The sequence below is a fragment of the Cynocephalus volans genome, chromosome 13, assembly GCF_027409185.1.
Source record: "Cynocephalus volans isolate mCynVol1 chromosome 13, mCynVol1.pri, whole genome shotgun sequence".
NCBI classification, from domain to species: Eukaryota; Metazoa; Chordata; class Mammalia; order Dermoptera; family Cynocephalidae; genus Cynocephalus; species Cynocephalus volans.
This window is the reverse complement of record NC_084472.1, coordinates 18,026,125-18,047,969: the sequence shown is the minus strand read 5'-3', so window position 1 is coordinate 18,047,969 and position 21,845 is coordinate 18,026,125. Positions and strand designations below refer to the sequence as shown.

Sequence of the window (21,845 nt, the reverse complement as noted above, 5' to 3'; positions counted from 1 at the left end):
CAAGTTATTGATTATTCATAGAAATGTACTTGGAATACTTCATTCTTAAGTATACAGACTAAATATTTCAAAAGGAGGAGTTAGATTATGATTACATTAAGGTTATTTTTGGTATTGCACTGCCATATTTCATGGATTGTATAAAATTTAATTTTTATTTTTTAATTTTTCAGAAATGGCAGCACAAAAGGATATCTATATTAATAGAACATTTTGTTAAACAAAGGAGGTTAGATAAGAACTGCAAACCAACGGACTCAGCAAACAAGGAAAGAAATGTGTTAGCTGTAAGACATGTTTCAAATGAATCAAAGTCCAGTAACTGTAGACTTCAGAAGAAAAACTTTTCAAAAATTCTGTCAAAACAGACAGGTCAGTGAAAAATAAGTCCTCCAGTAATAGGGCTAGGCCTGAAACCAAAATTAACTGACAAATTAATAGAACAGACTGAACCTGAATTAAATTTCTTTTTGTTAAAAAAAACTTCTAAAAATATCAAATTAGATATTTTCCTAAATTTTCCTAAGATTTCTATTGCCTTGTCCCAAGTAAAGCAAATATATTTGAGCATTCATGTCAGCTTTTCTCATGTCCTAGGAATGACAGACAGAAACCTTACTTGAAGCAAACTAATATTTTTGTTGAAAAATGTGTATTAGCATAAGTTAAAGTTGATTTTAAGGATTTGCTCCTCAGTAATAATACTAGCTATTCAGCATTCAGGCCTACCAGGACCAGAAAATCCTCTCAAAAACTACTCAGAAAAGGGAGACATTACTCAGGAATGATGTCTATTCAGGAGAAATCAAAAGAAAATTCCTCCAGAGTTATTAAAAAAAGTGAAGATAAGAATTTAGAAATGGAAGTTCAAGATTCTCAAAAGAATATTGCAGAAGTGTCAGGTCCAAAGGAAACCATAAAATCACTGGTTAAGTCTTCCAGTGAAAGTAAAATAAATCAACCTGAATTGGTAACACGCATGAGTACAAGGTCAACAAAGGCAACAGCATCCAGTGATAAAAAAGATACTAAATCCATTGATAAAAGTATGGTGACTGTGAAGGGACGTTCACAACAAGAATGTACAAAAAAGAAGAAATTATCTCAGAAAAAATTAGTGCATGAAACACCTAAAGCAAATGAACAGCTTAACCGGAGATCACAAAGACTGCAGCAGTTAACAGAGGTTTCGACAAGGTCTTTACGCAGTAGAGAGATTCAGGGTCAAGTTCAAGCAGTTAAACAGAGTCTGTCACCAACAAGAAAAGAGTACTATAGCAATACTCAAAGTAAGTCTAATAAAGTTAAAACAAGTCAAAAACATGTGAAAAGAAAAGTACTGGAAATAAAGTCTGACTCTAAAGAGGATGAATATTCAGTAATTAATGAAGTAATAAATTCCCCAAAAGGAAAAAAACGTAAAGTAGAGCATCAGACAGCTAATACTTGTAGCTCTCAATGCATACAAGGATCTGAAAAGTGTCTTCTAAAGACTACTAGAAAAGTGGAAACAAAGCCTGTGCCTGTAACTTCTGAGATAAAAAGATCAAAAATGGCTACTTCAGTGGTCTCAAAAAAGCATGAGATGAAGAAGTCAGTTCATACACGAGTGAATACTAGTGCAAAATCCCAAAAATGTCCACAGCCATCAGTGCCTGAACAAAGTATAGATAATGAGCTGGAGCAAGCAGGAAAGGGCAAACGAGGTAGCATTCTCCAGCTCTGTGAAGAAATTGCTGGTGAAATTGAGTCAGATACTGTAGAGGTAAAAAAGGAATCTTCACAAATGGAGAGCGTAAAGGAGGAGAAGCCTACAGAAATAAAATTGGAAGAGAGTAATGTTGAAAGACAAATACTTCATCAGAAGGAAACAAATCAGGATATGCAGTGTAATCGTTTCTTCCCCAGTAGAAAAACAAAGCTTGTGAAATGTTTACTAAATGGAATAAACAGCTCAACTAAGAAGAACTCCAAATGGAATAAAATTAAACTCACAAAATTTAACTCTGTGCAGCAAAATAAGTTGGACTCTCAAGTTTCCCCTAAATTGGGGTTATTACGAACCAGTTTTTCACCACCAGCTTTAGAAGTGACTCAAAGTACATTTTTAGGGACAAAGCCACAAGATAAAAATACAGCTTGCCAGCAGCAAAAAATGAAAAAAAAAAATTCTGAAGAAATTAAAATTAATGACATTACAGTTAAAATTAATAAAACCATACAAAGGGCTCCTGAAAATTGCCATTTGGATGATCAAATAAAACCATCTCCTGATCCACCATTGGATAATCAGATGAAGCATTCTTTTGAATCAGCATCAGATAAGGTAATCCATTTTCATTATGCATAGTAGAAGTGCCTGGGTACTTTCTAATAAGAAACAAGTATTTACAACATATTTTATCTAAAGAGTTGTAAAAGATAGAAGAGTCATTTGTTAAGGTATCTTATAAAGTTGTTAGCAAGAATTTTATTAGCCCAATCTTATAGTGATAGCACTTACTGACTCCTTTAGATGTCTCACATTTACTTGGATGCTTCTTCTTATTTCCTCATTTTCACCCTTTATTTTTATATTATGTAAAGCACAAACCTATCAAATTCCAGCTTTTCTTTTAAATTTAACACACCAATTTGTTTCCTTTTTCTATTATAACCACAGAAAATATATTTCTTAATGACTAAAATCTAGAACTTAAACTTGGGCCCAGTTCTGACTAAGATATTAAAATTAATTTCAATTGGGACAAATCAACCTTTAATCCTGATAAAATTTAAAAATTAAACACTTTTAAAGGGGTGCCTTTTGGTTTGACTTGTGTGGCCATCTTGAACAGTTGGCAAAGTGAAAGGTCTGAGAGGTATAAATAATTCAGTCGTCAGTCTAAGAATAAAATTGTAGTGACCAAAAGTTTTTAAAATGGAAATTGAAAACGAAAATCTTATATTGGGAAGAAATTTTAATGATTATAAAAGTGGCTGAGTTCTTTTCTTTCTGAAGTAAATTTGTATGTAGAATACCAATGTATAAAACCAATAAGCAGAAATTTTACATGTATACAACCCTGGAGCACTATAATACAGACCAAAAAACCCCCAAAAGCCAAAAAAAACCCCTACCTCATTAACTTGTATTAATTATTTAATTTTGTGCTGAGAAAACAGAGTGGAATGTGATTTAGGTAGGTCACATGTTTGGTGGCACAAATAGGGTTAGGATCCAGGTGTTCTAATTCTTAGCACAACATCCTTTACACAACAGCATACTCTCATTTTTTTTTTTTTTCTTTTTGGTGTCTGGCTGGTAACGGAACAACAGCATACTTTGAACATTAGAAAATCATTTGAGCAAAAATGTCATAAGTGGGAAAAAAGTCAAGTCACTTAAAGTTTTGAGAGTGATTTAAAGTTCTTTTTAGAGGTATTTGGTCTAGGAGCAAATTTGAGTGAGTTAGGAATCTGGGCATTATGCCAGAAGCTGTGAGAATAGATCGGTGTCTGTTGTTCTGGGCTGAAAAAGTGAATTTAAAGGGAGCAGACATTGTATTGTACTCTTAGATTTTATTTTCTATATAAATGGGAATGAAAGCATTAATTAAAAGATGATTCAGAGAGGTTTTACCAAAAAACCACACAACCCTTACGTCAATGAAAACTTTTTCAGTGGCCATCTGTAATTTTGCTCTTGATTATATGGTGTCAGTCTCAGCAGTACTGAAAAATGATGGTGGTTGGTAAGGCTAAAGTGTTTGATAGGACTTCTCTGAATTCATTGGGCTGAATTTAAATTATTAGGATCTTATGAATTTTAAAGCTCAATTATTTTATGATTTGCTTTTTTAACCAATAATGTACTAACTTCTTATTAATGAAGATTGGAGTAATCAGTAACATGTTATGGTTCTTGTTTTTAATTGTTTTGCTTTGTTTTTCAATGACAAAAATAGTGTTAGTTTTTCAAAAATATAACGTTCAAAAAATAATGTTACACGTTCATTGTAACAATCACAAGACAGATACACACAAAATTGCTTCCCTCGTCATTTCCATTTCACTGAGATAGCCAATGTTGGTGGAGTTTGGAGTATTTTCTTTTATTAGTTACTAATTGAGTATCTGCTTTGACAAGGTTCTGAATTAGGGGCTCTTAGGAATAAAAAGATTAGTATAATATGGTTCCTGCTCTTAAGAGTTATAGATGAGTTAAATACAAATAAATGATTCAAAATAGGAAGTGATAAGGACATGAAAGAGGTATAGATAAAGTAGACGAAGGAGAATTAGGGAAGATTAGGAAAGACTTCGTGGAAGAGGTTAATATTTGAGTAATGAGTTGAATTTATATGGGGGGAAAGGTATTCTATCAGCACTATCCAGTAAAAATATACTATGAGTCACATATATAATTTTAAGTTATTTTGTAGCCACATTAATGGAGCAAAAGAAACAGGTAAAATTAATTATAATATATTTTATTTAACTTGCTGTCTAAAAATATTATCCTTGCCTTTGAACATGTAATCAGTTTTGTAAAAATGATTAATGACATGTTTTACTCTTTTTGTGTGTGTGTTTAATTTTCCAAATTCTGGTGTGTGATTTATGCTTACAGCACATCTTAAATCATACTACCTACATTTCAGGTGCGTAGTAGTCAGATGTGGCAATGACTATTGTATTGGCCAGTATAGTCTAGACAAAACTCAGAAAAGGTATAGAGCCAGGCAACTATGGAATATATCTGTGGGAGAGGTATGTTTTTAAACTTAGCATGAAGGGGATTAATGGGAGCTGTTGCTGAAAGCGTAGCTTATGGCAAGATCATGGAGAGACTTTTAAGACATGTCTATGTGAATTACTCAAAGTATAAAGTATTATCTTAAATTTCTTAGTATGCTAAAATATACTGGAAGTGTATTTGGATAAGACCCAAAGATTGATATAAAATTTTTGAATTATTTGTGTTCAGAATTTCAGCCTGTGTTTGGAATCCAAGCTGGAAAACAATCCTGTGGAAAATATCATTGCTGTTTCAACTCTGCTAGGTCAAGCAAAAGTTGATGCAGGAGAGAGTAAATTTCCAGGTAATATTTTGAAAACATTATTTGGATTTTACAGTGTTCAGTGACTTTTTCAATATTACAGAAAACTATATATATATACCAAATAGGCCTGTTAAATTCCTCTTTACTATTGCTGTGTTTTTCTGATATGTGATTATCATGATTATCACTCATTCCTTCTGGAGAATTGCTTCTATTGATTGGTTTGTTGAAAGTATCTAAGTACTACCCTTTGACTCCCTATCAAAAGTTCTTCTGTTCTTAAATCTATTATTTTGTTGGTGACTTTCTTTCTGGAGAAGTGTTTTTAATTAATTGCTGAAGTTAGTGGTAGCAGCTTATTTCTCAAGTACTTTTACTGTTTGTGCTTTACCACTTCATGTTCTTATCTTAACTCTCAGTTACTCAAGTTTTCCAGCTCAGTGATTCTATCTCTGAATTAAACATTTAATAAATGCTGCAAATTGTTCACATATACCACACAAAAGCTTTATTTTTGTAACCCTGTGAACATTTTTTTTTGTACAATATTATTTGAATTGTTGAATGGGGATTTGCTCACCTATATTAGATGAAGCACCAGAGGATATAGAAAAGAAAATCTCTAATTCCTATTGCTTCTCTCTGCTAAAGAAAAAGTATACTTGGAGCAAAATATTGAGGTCAGATAATTGTGCTGCCATTATCTGTCGTTTAACTTTTTCTCAGTGTGGGGGAAATGGGAGTATAATATAAATATGAGAAATGCATTTACTCATTAGAAAATAAAATGGATTGATTATTGCATTTATGTATTGATTGATTAATGTGATTAAAATTCCAGAGACCATAATTTTTTCATTTATTCCCATTTACATATTGTATAATTATGCAGGCATTGAGACAATTTTCTTTATTGTTCAGTGTTAGTAATTGTTGGTGAAATTAGAGGTAAACTGTTAATCTACCATAAGGTCTCTTTACAGCTCTGTAGACCAAGTATGGCCTTTCTGTTCTTTTCTGAAGAGTAATTTCTAGGAAAGCGGTTCTAATTTTATCAAATGGTCTTTATTAAAAATAATGCATTTAGTACATTGAAGTTTTTTTCTTTATGTATACTGATTTTGACCATTAAATGGAGCACTAGTACAAAGCTCAACGCATAATTTATCTTCTTGATTGAATTACAGGGTCAGCTCCCAAACAGCACAGTATACTTAATAACCAAACATCTGAGAATGGTGATAACAGGTAAGGTGTGAGTTAAATTTGAGAACTTCAAGATTTTATACTTACAAGTTTTTAGTTGGGGGATCTTGCCTTGAAAAGTTATACTGGTAATCCTCAGTTTACTCACAGATTCTCTTTTCATTGTACTTTTTTCTATGGCTATATATACTGTTTAATAGCGTTTGTTTTTTACCTAATGTACTATGGGCATCTCTTCTGCCTTCCTACCTCATTCTTTTAAATTAAATCATTTTTTAAAATGAAATCTGCATTAGATTTCATTGTGTGAATGTTCCATGGTTTATTGAACTGTTCTTCACTTCAAGGACATTTTAGTTATTTATAGTTTATTTTTACAAAAAAAAAAAAAGTTCTGCAAAAAAAAAAAAAAAAAAAAAAAATATATATATATATATATATATATATAGGCACACTTGCATGACTTTATCTCTAGGATAAATTCATAGCTATAAGACTTACCCTACATTGCCAGATTTCCCTCCAAAATTGTGCCTGTTTTTACTCCCAGCAACAGTGTTTGAAAATGTTCCTTTCCCCACTAAGGGAAATACTAAGTATTATCAATATGTAAGAGTGTTTTAAGTAGATTAAAAGCTTTCTGTTCTCTTTTAATGTCAGAATAAATAGATCTGACTTATTTTCCCTTTTGGATTACCAATAAACAGTATTTAGGACATATTGGAGTGACTTGGGTGGCTAAAACCATAAAACTTAAAACATGTTCAGACTATAGTAGGTGGTACAGTTTTTTGTTTATTTATTGGAAATTAGTTGTTTTCTGGTATCCTTTTCCCATTGATATTTATTTATTTCCCCCTTTATTTTTAAAGGGTTATTGTTTTTCTCCTTGAAGTTGAAATTTGTCAGTGTTGTATAGAAAATAAGTTATCTACTCCACCCCTCACACACACACGCCCCCCCCCCCAGTGATTTGAAATGATACGGATCAATAACATTCAACAGTTTTTGGGGTTTTTTTGGCTTTTGTTTTGGTGGCTGCTGGTGTATAGGGATTGAATTCTGGACCTTGGTGTTATCAGGATGGTGTACTAACCAAGGTTTTGTTTGTTTTTTAAGGGAAACACCACCAAATCATTCTTGGCCTAATTGTAATTCCCATTTGGAGATAACAATTCCAAAGGACTTGAAACTAAAAGAAACAGAAAAAGCTGATGAAAAACAGTTGATCATAGTAAGTATACAACTTGACCTTTTTTCTGAAACATCCTATTTATGCAAGGTGTAAAAGAATAAATTCATCCCTTTTTTCCAGAGGACCTTTTTGTCATCATAAATCTTCATTATGGAAAATATTCCTGGTATTATTACAAATCCCCAATATAAATAGAGTCCATTCTTAACAAATAATAATAATTCAGTTTCCATATATTTTTATTGTTTTATTTATCACATATTTTGACTCTTTATTTCACATCTGTTTACTTTCTCAGATATGTCATTTGATCACCATCTTCTTTCAGTAGTTGATTTAAATATTAAAATAAGATGGAGCTTAATACATAATTTTTTTCAAATTTCTTTTTTTAATTTAAAAAATTTTTATTTTTTTTCGTTGTACATGTTTATGAGATACAATTTGTTGTTTCAATACGTGCATATATTGGATAATGATCCAGTTAGACTAGTTAGCATATGTATTACCTAAGCATTTATCATTTCATTATGGTTACAACATTTAAGATCCTCTTTTCTGGCTCTCTTGAAATATACATTACAATATTATTAGTTATTGTCACCCTAGAGCACCAGAACTTATTCTTCCTATCTAACTAATTTTGTACCAATCTACCAACATTTATCTGCCCACCCCTCACCTCCTTTCCCTGCTTCTAGTAACCACTATTTTACTCTCTCTCTCCCTTTTTTTTCTTTTTTAATTTATTTTCCTTAGTTGACCCATGATAATTGCATATATTTATGAAGTACAATATGATAGTGGGGTATGTACATTCATACTGTGTGCAATGATCTTATGAGGGCACTTAGTATATCCATCACCTCAAACGTTTATTGCCTCTTTGTGTTGGGAACATTCAACATCATATACATCATAATTTTTAAATTACATTTTACACGAAGATAAACCAGCAGTTAATTTGAAATAGAACGTAAGTACTCTAGTTTGGTGGCAAGGTGGAAATGAGGGAGGTATTCTCATTGGTTAAACTAATTTGAGTGAAGACAGTATAAAAAAAAAGAAAGGAACCCAAAATAATAAGGACATTAAATTAGTTCTAGTCAACATAATCAATAGGAAGTTTTGAGACTGGATGATGGATTCTAACTTCAGTATCAGAGAATAACTTTCTAAGAGTTGTCTGGAAATTTTTCAGAAGGAATAATAAGAGGAAAACTTACTTTTATCATGTTTTGTAGTATTTCTATTGTCAAGTCAGTGTGATAATGAATCAAGATTAAACAAATAGAATCTAAAGCTATACTGGAAACAACAAAGTGTACCCCATAAACATATATAATGAAAAAATAAAAAAATAAAAAATAAAGCTGTACTGTTCAGTATGGTAGCTACATATGGCTGTTGAACTCTTGAAATGTTTCTTATCAGAACTGAGATGTGCTATAAATACAGAAAGTATATACTGCATTTCAACGACTAGTACAAAAAAAGTAAAGTTTTGTGGCAACATGGATGAGTTTGCAGGATGTTAAGTAAATAAGCACGACACAGAAAGAGAAATACTGCATGCTCTCACTCATGTGGAAGCTAAGAAAGTTGATCTCATAGAAGTAAAGTAGAATAGTGGTTACTAGAGACAAGTTAAGGTGGTGGTGGGGGATATAAGGAGAGATTGGTTAATGGATACAAAATTACAGCTAGATAGGAGGAATAAGTTCCTGTGTTCTGTAGTATTGTAGGGAGACTATAATTAACAACAATTTATTACATATTTTCAAATAGCTAGAAGAGGATTTTGAGTGATCCCCCCCAAAATAAATGATAAATGTTTGAGGTGGTGAATGTACTAATCATCCTCATTTTATCATTTCACATTGTATACATGTATCAAAATATCACACAGTACCTCATAAATATGTACAGTTATGTGTCAGTTAAAAACAAAGGGAAAAAAAAAAAAGTAAAGGGGCCGGCCCGTGGCTCACTTGGGAGACTGTGGTGCTGATAACACCAAGGCCAAGGGTTTGGATCCCTATATGGGTGTGGCCGGTTTGCTCACTTGGGAGAGCGTGGTGTTGACAACACCAAGTCAAGGGTTAAGATCCCCTTACCAGTCATCTTTTTTTTTTTTTTTTAAAGTATTTTACTAATAGTTTTAAAAATATTGAATACATGTTGAAATTATATTTGGGATATATTTTGTTAAATAAAATGTTATCAAAGTTAGTTTCACTTGTTCTTTCTGCATTCTTTAATATGGCTAGTAGAAAATGTAAAATTACATTTGTGGATCACATTTCTGTTGGATAGTGCTGGTCAAGAATCAATGATAATGATGATAAAAATAATGATGTCAGCTAATACTTTCTGAATGTACACATGTGTGGTCCACTCACATTAACTAATTTAAGCTTTATAGGAAAAGTATGAGACAGGTACTATGTTATCTTCCATTTGTCAATGAGGATACTGAGGCAGAAATGCTTTCTCATTCCTATGAAAATTGCCTGCTCAAAGAGACATTTGTATATCCACGCTCACTATTCACAATAGCCAAATGATGGAAGCAAGCTAGGTGTCCATTGATGGATGAATGGATAAACAAAATATGGTGTACATACAGTGGAATATTATTCAGCCTTAAAAAGGAAGGAAATTCTGATTCATGTTACAACATGGATGAAACTTTAGGGTACTATGCTAAGTGAAATGACAGATAGTGTATGATATACTAAATTAGTCAAATTCTCAGACAGAAAGTAGAATGGTGGTTGCTGGGGAAGAGGGAAGAACGGGAAGTTGTTTATTGGTTATAGAGTTTCTGTTTTGCGAAATGGAGAGAATTCTGGAGTAGCACGAAACATGAATGTACTTTACTGAACTATACACTTAAAAATAGCTAAGATGGTAGAATTTATGTTATGTATATTTTACCACAGTTACAAGATTTTGTTTTTTTTAAAAAGCTTGAAATAAATTTTGGGTGACATTTTGTCATTACTTTGAATCCTTTAGGATTTCCCTTTAGTTTTGTACACAATCTTTTATTTGCCATTTGATTTCTCTTTGCTATTTGACCCCAGTTCTAGTTACACTGTTACCTTAGATCCTGTTCTTTTCAGTAATTAGTTCAGTTAAGATTTGCACAATTATAGACTAGAAAGAATAAAGGGATTATATTTTTTTAGTTTATTATTCTTTTTGGGGTGTGGGGGAGAAAACCAAAGGAACATTGTTTATTTACATAAAAAATGTTAAGATAGCTATATAAGTTTTAAACATAATTTATCATATTAATTGTTCACAAAATTTTAAAGATAGCTTAGTTTATTATTAAAGTAGATCATATTGCTGAAATTTTCTTGTTGAATAAGGACAAGAATAGAAAACACTTTGTGAAACAGTTACATACTGTTTTATGGCTCAAGTGTGAATTAGTGGAGTATAGGTGATGGTAGGTAGTCTTTCATGCTTATTTAATATAAAGATAAGAGACAAAAATTAATTTTACCTTTTCTTAAGAGACTCTGGTAACATCAAAATACTCTTTTTAGTATCTACAAACTATCTAAAAGAAAACTATAAAAGAGAGCAGACTTTTGAGACATTAAAAAGTTGAGTCTATTTCCTGTAGACTAGCAGTATAATTATTGCAAATATAAAATATATATTTAGTTTTCATTTTTAGGATATTTGCTATTTAGGATTTTAGGACTAAGTTTGTAGTGTTATATATATTTCTCAGTTTCTTTAAATTGTCATACACGCTATGGGATAAGTGAGCAGGTTATTAAAATAGAAATGTCTCTTAAAATGAATAAAATTACACATAAATTTCAAAGATTAACATCTTAATTTTTGAAATTTAGTTTAAACAGTTCTTACTTTATGTTCACATTATAGTCTTAGAGGCTGATGTTCTGGAATAATTCTTTTGGGAAGAAAAAAACTCATTTGTTTTTTATTAATAGGATGCAGGACAAAAAAGGTTTGGAGCAGTTTCCTGCAACGTTTGTGGAATGCTTTACACAGCTTCAAATCCAGAAGATGAAACACAGCATCTGCTTTTCCATAACCAGTTTATAAGTGCTGTAAAATATGTGGTAAGTGGAATTTGTGAATTCTGAAATGCAAAAATCAGATAATCATAATAAGATGAGTTGCCAGATTTAAGTCAATGAAAATTTAAATCATTTCTGGTTTTAAGAAACAATAATATATACAAAGCACATGCAGTACATATATTGGCTCATTTTAAAACAACCAAACATAAAAACCAGGTAATTTATTTTGACTGGTTTATGTTGTGGGATTTTTAATTTAAATTATGTTTTTCTGAAGTAATTATTGTACCTCTTCTAAGAAGTAATACTACTTGATTTGAGTATGCTTTTAAAAATTTCCTTTGATTTTAATAATTATTTACTGTTGATGTACCTGTTAAAAATTCATATAGGTTGGCAGCATTGTATTTGGGTATTGATAGTGATATATATTATACCAAATAGATGGTTTGAGAATTTCCTTTATCTTCTGTTTGCTATCATTAGAGTTTTTCTTTTTAAAACTAAAAAAGAAAAATTCTGGAAGTTTAAGACCTCATTATTTGTAGTATACCAACAACAAAAAATCCCACAAATGAAACGTTTTTTAGTATAAAAAATGTGTTTTTTAGTATAAAAAATGTTTTTTTAATGTAAGTGCATATTTGGCATAATTGGTATTACTTAATATTTGTTTTTGGAAAAAGCAAGATATTTAGCTCTTCTGAACCATTTCAGATATCTTGTGAAAGTAGTAATTTAATGTAATTTCTGTTTACCTGTATCTGAAATGGAATCTGTTTTTATTATTCTATACATGTTACCTTCAGTACTGTACACTCACATTAATAAGACCTCCAGGATATCTGAACTGAGATCACCAATTCATATCATATAGGCCTTTATATAGGCACCAGATATTGGGTTATTTAAAGGTTTTTATTGGCCTCAGTTAAATTCATATATTTACCTTTGGTTGAAAGGTTTGTATTCATCGTTTCATTCATTTAATTACCTACCCAGTGTAGGTAGGGTTTTCTTTTTTGGGTTCCCTGCTGTGGTCATCTTTTGTATTCCTTATTTCATTTACTTATTTCAACACGTACATTCCCTCCTACCACTTCACGAAATATAAGGTATGTGCACATAAAATATCTATAGCTAGATATTGATTTATTATTTGAAGTTCTTTTTAAATTTGGCTATATTAATATCCTTGTGTCTTGAAAAGAACAATAGTTGTATTGGGTAGCTAAATTATAGAATACTTTTGGGACAAAAATATTTCATTTAATTTTATATACATGAACCTGATAGAGGTTAGTTCAAGCCATTTCTATTCAATTTACATTACTTAATTCTGGTGATCATTTTCTTAAAATTATAAAAAGATGAGGGTTAAAATGCTTAATTTTTCAATTTAAGGAGAATTCTTACTTTCTGAGAGGAATAGTAAAGAAATCAGTCAGGAAACATCTGCTTTGCTCTTCCCAGGTACTAAGAGAAGTTGGTTTTTAGAAGAAGGTGGAGTCATCACCTTCTAAACAAGCTTTGGTTCTCTTACAAAGCTGAAAAGCAGTGTAGCAACCTAGAGAAGATTGATTTTTGCCCCAGCTGACCCCCTCCTTCCACACCCTTTGATGGGACAGAGCTATAGGTTATTTTATTTATTTTTGAAATAAGCCCGAGAGAAGGAATTGAGTTTAGCTATTGGCTATCCTTTGCTAACATCAAGGTTATCCTTTTTGCTATTTTCAATTGTAGGCATACATAGACTCTAAGGTAGATACTCCTCCAGAACATTGTAGTGTTCTTTTACAGTGTATGAAGCAAGGATAAAAGCATACCTATCTTAAAAAGATGTTCTGCTGTGATCAGAGCTCTAGATTTTGGGTTGTGATATTTAAATGTTTATTGGGCACCTCATATTGTGCCTTGCATAGACACATTAAGCACTAGTATTTGACAAAACATCTAATTTTATTTAATGCCAATTTTATCTGTTATATTTGTTTCTTGGTAAGAAGCACTTAGAAAAGAAGTCATTTGGTGCTCTGGCTTTATTTAATTTTAAGTGGGCAAAGTTCAGGAACTGGAAATAAAGTTTTGTTCTAGTTAAGACTATTTAAAAATAGAATATATTAGAAACAATGAGTTTTACTTTATAAATCAAACATTCTTTCGAAAATAATTACCTTTTCCTTAGGGTAGGCTTTTCCCCTAAACAGGTTAATTATCTTATGACTATTAGAAATGGCGAAAGTCCTGTTTTCAAAAATATAGAATAATTAAATTATAGAGTCATAGTAGAAATTGATGCTCACAGAGCTTGTTTCTGGTTGACCTAAATATTTGCGTTTTCTTTTCCTTATTATGTGCTCGTTGATTCAGTGTAGGGCAGAGTAGGTGGGTACTTCCTTTTCTTTTCCTTCATTTTACCCTAATCTGCCTCATTGACACCATTTGGGGAAATGAATTTTATCTGACTTATTAGAAACTATTTAGGAAGGAGCCTCTTAATCCTTCATGGGGAGACTGGACTCTGATTTAGACCTAGGAACTACTTCAGTTTCCATCATGAACTAAAGTACTGTTTCCTAAAGATGTGAAGAGAAAGCAAGAAGAGTTCTCCTCTGGTGCATTGAGCCACATGGGTAGGTCAGGAACTATCAAGAAGGAACTCAGCTGTATTTTGAGCTTTCAGTAATGCAGAAGAGGAATAATGTTTGGCTTCTTTGCAGAAAAACTCCTTACTTAATCCTTTTTTTCCTTTATCATCCTTACCTCCTTTGAATTAATTCACATCTGACAATGCTGTGTGGAGGGCTCTACTTTCAGGGCTATATGATATACTCTTGCCTTTAAGTTTAGGAATAAGGTCTGAAAGAAATGAAAAGTTAACAATAAAAGATTTAAGTAACTATTAAAGCACTAAATCAATATTAAATATTTAATTAAATAAATCATAAATTAGCTTTGCAATTTAAAAGTGATCATTACTTTGGTAGAGTGGTGAGTGATCAAAAGAGGAGTTTGTTTTCATAGGTGGGGAAGAGTTAAGATATGATTTTTAAAAATCATCTGTGATTGATAACATAGTACAACGAAAGCATGAGAAAGCTTAACATCTTTGTGGGGAATAATTAGTAGATCTTTTTGATAGAATCAGGATTTTGGTGGGTATCGAGACTAGAAAAGTACAATCAGTCAGATACACATGAAAAAAATTTTTATTTAGGGAAACCATGTTTAACCTTTCTTTTATGTGAAATTTGAGTACATATTAATTTGCTTCTGTATACTTTTTCTGTCTTCCTTTTGAAGATGATTAGGAAAAAGAGGAAAGGTGTTAGAAAAAGAGAAGTTAATTGTAGAGCGGGAATAGAGATTTAAAGTCTTTAAATGGGAAGGCAATCTGAAGCAAATTAGCCTTGGCCTTTAGAACTGTACTGTCATCACTGGGATGTAGGCAGCAGGTATATTTGTAGGAGGGACTCAAAGCCAGGTCTGAGTTTCATTGAGTCTCCCTGCTTAAAGGTCTTATGTTGAGTATTGAGAAGGAGTCTTTAGAAACAGGAATAGGAATAAAGATTATCAAACTTTCTATGTCTCAAGCTTCCAAGTTTCTGTTTTTCTATTCCCTGACCCTGATTTTTAATTTTTCTACTTCATTTTGTCTTACAGACCTAGAACATTGTAGTGAATAAATATAGGATGGGAATTGCACTCTCAAATCTTAGAAAGTAATTTTGCTTTGGGATGGAGGCCCATATAGTGGAGGAAAAATGCCTTCCGTATGAATGTTATATGGAGCACATTTTTTGTTTTTAAAAAGAGTTCATAAACTCTGGGGTGGGGGCAGAGAGGAAGAACCTATAGTTTACCTAGTGGCAAAATCAAATTTCTCCAACCTATTCTTTCTCTAACTTTCTCTGTTCCAGAAATGGTACTACCATCTACTCATTTCCTCAAGCTGAAGACTTCAGAATAATCTTTGTTTTCTTTTTACTGTACTCTTTATACTCCATCCTTTAGAAAATCTCACCTTCAGAATAGATCCCAAGTCTTCCCACTTTTGTCATTTCTACCACTGCCACTCCAAAGCAGGCTGTATCATTTCTTCCCTGGACCACCTGTGCAGTGCTTTCCTAACTGGTTTCCTAGCTTCCATTTTTGTTTCTCTATAGTCTGTTCTCCATGGTGTCCACAGAAGTCTTTCAAAAAACAAATCAGATTGCAACATTCCTCTATTTAAAATTTTCCAGTGAATTTCTAGCACATAGAATGAAATCCAGGTTACTTACTATGACATCAAGGCCTCACATATTCTAATTTCTCTAAACTCATCTCCTAACACTCTTACCCTTACTTGATGTACTCTGCTGATATAGCTCTTTTTGTTCTTAAAACACTCCAAGCATATTCTACTTTTAGTGTATTTTTATTTATTACTTTACCTTTTTCTGGAGTATTTTTCTCTCAGATCTTCACACACTGGCTCTTTTCATTTTGGTCTTAACAATATATGTCACTCTTTCAGAGATGCCCTCCCTGACCACCCAGTATGAAATAGCTGCCCCACTCGCATCTTTATTAGTTTTATTTTTTTTTAGCTCTTATAATGCTCTAAAAGTTGGTTGTGTTTGTGCCCTACTAGAATAACAACTTTGTCAAAGCAGAGTCCTTTGATAGTCTATCATACTAAAGAGTGCCTGCCAGTGATTAGTAGGGGCTCAACAAATATATCGAATTAAAGAACAAACTTTGTTCTGCAGCTGAACAAGAGTGGTGAGTCTGAGTTATCCTCTGGAGAAATGAAATTAAACCAGAAGATTTCTCTAGGCTTTAGCAACTCTTGTATTTGTTGATTTTAAATCGCTGGGAATTGATGGTATAAATATCTTATGGGGTACAGGGAATCAGTTGTGTATATTGACACAATTTAGGCAAAATAAAATTATGAGTAATGGGGGGGGAGTTGGTCATTGGATACAAAATTGTAGAGAGGAAGAATAAGATCTAGTGTTTTGTAGCAATATAGGGAGACTACGGTCAACAAATTCTGTGTGTCTTTGAATAGCTATTGGAGATGATGTTGAATGTTCCCAGCACAACGAGGTGACAGATGTTTGAGGTAATGGATATACTAAATGCCCTAATATGATTATTGCACACAGTATGAATGTACCCAGTTATCATATTGTGCCTCATAAATATATACAATTATCATGGGTTAATTAAGAAAAATAAATTTAAAAGAAAAAAGAGAGTAGAATAGTGGTTACTAGAGGCAGGGAAAAAGGGGTGGGGGAGAGAAAGGTTGGTAGACTGGTACAAAGTTATAAAGTTACAGTTAGATAGGAAGAATAAGTTCTGGTGCTCTAGGTTGACAATAACTAATAATATCGTAGTGTATATTCCGGGATAGCCAGAAAGGAGGATCTTGAATGTTACAACCACAAAGAAATGATAAATGTTTAGATGATAGATATGCTATTTTGATTGGATCATGAGACAATACATGCATGTCTTGAAACAATAAACTACCCCATAAACATGTACAATGAAAAAAATAAATAAAAAGTCTACTAAAAACAGTTAATAATGTAGTTCAAAATATGTAAAACAGTCCAAATTTGAATTTATTGTGGCAATTAGAGGTTTATTAACTAGGTTTGCACACAGAATTATATCTGACTGAATTTAGTTGCTAAAGGGCGTTGATCTTCATTTGGAAAAATAATCAAAGTAACTTAACCCTTTTTCTTATTAAGATGTAAGAAGTTATTATAAATATTCTTATACCAGGAGTTTTTCTTCAGTTTGTATTTATATATGAAAATAATCCTTCTATCACAGGGTATATATCTTTCAGAATTTCAATTTCTCTGCCAAAATTCTTTTCACATAATTTGTCCATCTTTTCCTTTAAAATCTTTAACATACTTATAAATAGTAATTTTAAGGTTATTTTCTGCTGATTCATCTCTGGGCCTGTTTCTGTGGACTTTTTTCCTCTCAATCTTGGGTCATAATTTCCTGTTTCTGTGCATGGTTTCATTAGGTTTTGTTTTGGTTTTTTTAAATAGACTTCTAGATTCACAACAAAATTGAGAAAGAAGTAGAGAGTTCTCATATACTCTCTTACTCCACACATGCATAACCTCCCCCATTCGCAACATCTGTCACCAGAGTGCTACATTTGTTACAGTTGATAAACCTACATTGACACGTCATTATCACCCAGAGTCCATAGTTTATAATACGGTTCACTCTTGGCTACATTCTAGGTTTTGACAAATGTATAGTGACAAGTATCCACCATTATAGTATCATACAGAGTAGTTTCACTGCCCTAAATTCTTCTGTGCTCTGCTTATTCATTTTTCCCTCCCCCCTTAACTCCTAGCAACCACTGTTCTTTTTACTGTCTCTGTAGTTTTACCTTTTCCAGAATGTCATGTCCGTTGGAATCATACAGAATGTAGCCATTTCAGATTGGCTTCTTTCACTCAGTAATATGCATTTAAAGATCCCTCGTTTCTTTTCATGGCTTGGTAGCTCATTTCTTTTTAGTGCTGCATAGTATTTCACCGTTTGGGTGCACCACAGTTTATCCATTCACCTACTGAAGGATATCTTGGTTGCTTCCACATTTTGGCAGTTACGAATAAAGCTGCTATAAACATCTGTGTACAGGTTTTTGTGTGGACATAAGTTTTTAGCTCCTTTGGATGTAAATACCAACAAGAGTGGTTGCTGAAATTATGGAATAATTCCTCCTGTTTGACTTTTCATTAGGTCTGACCCAAGTATGTCTTAGGAGAAATATTATTCCTATAGTAATAGATTTAGATGATGTAATTACAATAGAAGTTCATTTAGCTGGCACAATTGGGAGAATTGGGTCAGTTAATACCCAACAGTAAGGAACTTTTTAGTTGATGTAAGTGAGGACTCATCAGACTACCCAACTAACAGTGGCTTAAATCATAAGCATATTTATTTTCTTAACAGGAAGCCTGGAGGTATACAGTCTTCGGGTTGTTCATCCAACAGTTCAATAATGTCATCATGAATCCTATCTATTTCTCATTCAGCACTCTGCTGTGCTTAGTGTGTTGACTTTTCTGCTTCCCAATTGTCATGTCATGGTCCTTAAAGTAGACTTCCACGTTCAAATTCAAAGCAGAAATGTTGGTTGGGGTGGGTACTCTTTTAGAAAGGGTCCTTTCTTCAAGTGGCTTTTTCCTTTTATGAGTGAAGGACAGCATTTTCCCAGAAGCCCACTTGCAAAATTCCCTTTCTCTCATTCACCAGAAGTGGGCTTGGTAGCTACCCTTACCTGCAAAGGAAACTAGGAAAGCAAGAGTCTGGCAAAAAGAAACAAGAATGATTGATTTATGGCAGTGATTCTCAAGGTTGGGGAATGGGGCATTTGTTACATAACTTACATTAAGGGCATTGGGAAGTATGTGGAGAGTATTGTTGACATTTAGTGGGCAGAGGCCAGGGGTGCTAAATGTTTCATGCAATGCATGTGAAAATATATATATTTTCAACAACCTGTATAGTGTGTACAGTATAATTTAGTTCATAGAAATGAATCGACCCCAGTTACTGTTAAACTATAAAGCCCTCTTTGACAATCTTCATTAGTGTTCTTTTGAACTTTTAACAATATAATATCTTTTCTGCAATACAAAGAAGGTAGTGTGCATATACACATATACATACACACACATTCATATACATACACACACATTCATATATGTACATATACATGTCAGGATGCTTGAGGAATGGAAAATAACTGTTGAAAAATAGACATTTTTCTCTAAATTGTGAGTTCCTTCAAAGAAATTTTTAAAAATCATATTTCATTGTCATTTGGTCTTTAATTATGAAAAGGCATTATTTAAAAACTTTTATTATATATTATCATTGTATTACCTGCAAGAAGAATCTTTAAATACTTCTTTTAACATGTTCTTTTTAAGGGCATTTGTTCTTCAAACCTCCATTGTGGAGAAAATTTTCTTTTCATATTCCTTTTCTTAAGAAGATTTTAATTTAGGTAATTTAATTTAGGTGACCTTCAAATTTTGATTCATCAACTCAAGTCTTTTTTTAAATTTATAAAAGCAATGTGTATACCTGTAAGTGAAAATTTAACCAGTATTGTAAGGTGTAAAATAAAAAATAAAAGCCCCTTTTCTACTACCCTATCTCTAGTCCCATTCTCCAGGGCTTAAGCACTTTTGTCTGTTTCAGTGTTCCTAACATAACTAAATAAATCAAGCTATATATGTATAGCATATGTATCTCAAGCTATATATAAGTGTGTGTATGTGTAAAATATTTTTTCCTCCCAGTTTTTATTAGTTACATTTTTATGTTTAGTTCTTTTGGTTACCTTTAATATTTATAAATGACATTTGACTCCTCATTGCTTGAACTTTCCCCTTATCTCCCTGCCAGGTTCTATAAGCTATAATTAACTGTTGTAAGTGTTCTATATGTATTAACTTATTTAACTTGCTGTAACCCAGTGAAGTAGTTTTCATTCCTCTTTTATGGAGTGTGACACTAACACACGGAAAGGTTAAATTCTTGGTTTCATGATAGAGGCTTTGGTCACTCGAGCATGCTCCAGTCTTTCAAAAGTAAATATTTATTGGATTCTTAATTTGCCTCAGCACTGTGTTGGGTGCTTGAGATATAGTGGTGTGTCAGACTAAGTCTTAGTCCTTTTGGAGCTTATGGTCTCTATAGTATGTCTCATTTCTAGATCTTGATGGTCCAGTCATCCTAAAGCTGCAGATCCCAACATCTTTATCAATCCTGGATCAAAGAGAATTGGTCCTAATATATAGGATTTACCAAAACAGATAGTTTTACTGGAGGAGAAAAGTTTTTAGGAAGTTTCAGCTTCAGTTCATTCATTTAAATATTGTAGAAGAGTGTTCCTAAAAATCTGAAATTCTCCAAGACCTGAAATTTTTAAAGCATCAATATTACACTCAAAGGAAATACTCACTGGAGCATTTTGGATTTCAGATTTTCATATTAGGGATGCTCAACCCCTCCCCCCCACAGAGTAATGAACTCTCATGTGTCTGTCATCCACCTTCAACAATTATCAACTCATGGACAGTCTTCTTTCATTCAACCTTCCCAGTTATTTTGAAGTAAACCTAGGCCTAACATTATCATTTTAGTAGGTATTTCTAAATGATGATGATTACTCTTTTTTTAAACATAAAGATGCTTTATTTTTATTTTATTTATTTATTTTTTAAATGAGTATCAAGTTGTTTATTTATTTATTTATTTATTTTTGTCTTTTTCGTGACCGGCACTCAGTCAGTGAGTGCATCGGCCATTCCTATATAGGATCCGAACCCGCGGCAGGAGCGTCGCTGCGCTCCCAGCGCCGCACTCTCCCGAGTGCGCCACGGGCTCGGCCCATAAAGATGCTTTAAAGAATATAAGCACACCTTTAAAAAACAAACTAATTCTTTAATATTAAATATTCCATGGGATTCGGAGCTTCCCAAATATCTCATAATTTTCTATGCTGTTTATTCATTTCAATTAAGGTTCATAAATTTTGTTGTTTGGTATATCTCTTAAGTCTCTTTTAATCTAAAGGTTCTCCCCCTCTCTCTTTTTTACCTTGCAATATTTGTTGATGATTTACTTAAAGATGATCATCAGTTTTATTTCTTCGGGTATTCTTTCAAATGTGTTTTCTCATTCAACCTTTTATGAAAGTGATTAGTATAAACTTTTAAAATGGGGGTAAAATTACAATTAAATGCTTAAGATCTTAAGTGTTTGGTTGATGAATTTTGACAGTTGTATACATCAGTGTGTTGATCACACAGTGTATTTTGTTTTTAGTTGTGATCTTTTTTTGACGGGAAAAGAGGAGAAATTTCTTTTTCTTGGAACTCTAAGGTTTAGAGTAACTACAACATCAAGGAGAAAAGAATAATCATTACTTGCTATTAGAAATATAAATTTGGAATATAAAACTTTGTTTTTTAGCAGCCAGATAGGTGAATTTAGAAAATCTAAGTTTTGGGAAATACTGCCTACTAGAAGGGTATGTGTAACATGTTACGGCTAAAGGTGAGAAGTATAAATACACTCCATTGGAATTTATATCTTTGCCAAAGGTTGTGGCTATCTGGTTATTCCTCTAGATTGCATGCATCCTTCCCTGCATCTTCCACCTCATAGTTTCAAGCAGCTGATGGAGTTCATCTCCTCTAAATTTCTCTAAAGTCAGGAGGTCATGGGGTTATTGAGACCAGCAAAGCATTAACTGCAGTTGAGGCATAT

General features: G+C 32.5%; 1 protein-coding gene across 10 annotated transcripts in view; it reads left to right on the top strand.

Moving 5' to 3' along the window:
* ESCO1 (establishment of sister chromatid cohesion N-acetyltransferase 1) overlaps positions 1-21,845 on the top strand; it is a 70,938-nt gene that overhangs the window by 36,636 nt on the left and 12,457 nt on the right. For all 10 annotated transcript variants that reach the window (XR_010021506.1, XM_063077148.1, XM_063077141.1 and 7 more), the window contains 5 exons: positions 174-2,326; positions 4,970-5,084; positions 6,233-6,293; positions 7,371-7,485; positions 11,424-11,555. Coding sequence is in view for 9 of the 10 variants with exons in the window: in XM_063077148.1 (XP_062933218.1) it covers positions 785-2,326; positions 4,970-5,084; positions 6,233-6,293; positions 7,371-7,485; positions 11,424-11,555 (1,965 nt within the window). In the remaining variant the exon portion in view is untranslated. The remainder of the gene's footprint in view (positions 1-173; positions 2,327-4,969; positions 5,085-6,232; positions 6,294-7,370; positions 7,486-11,423; positions 11,556-21,845) is intronic.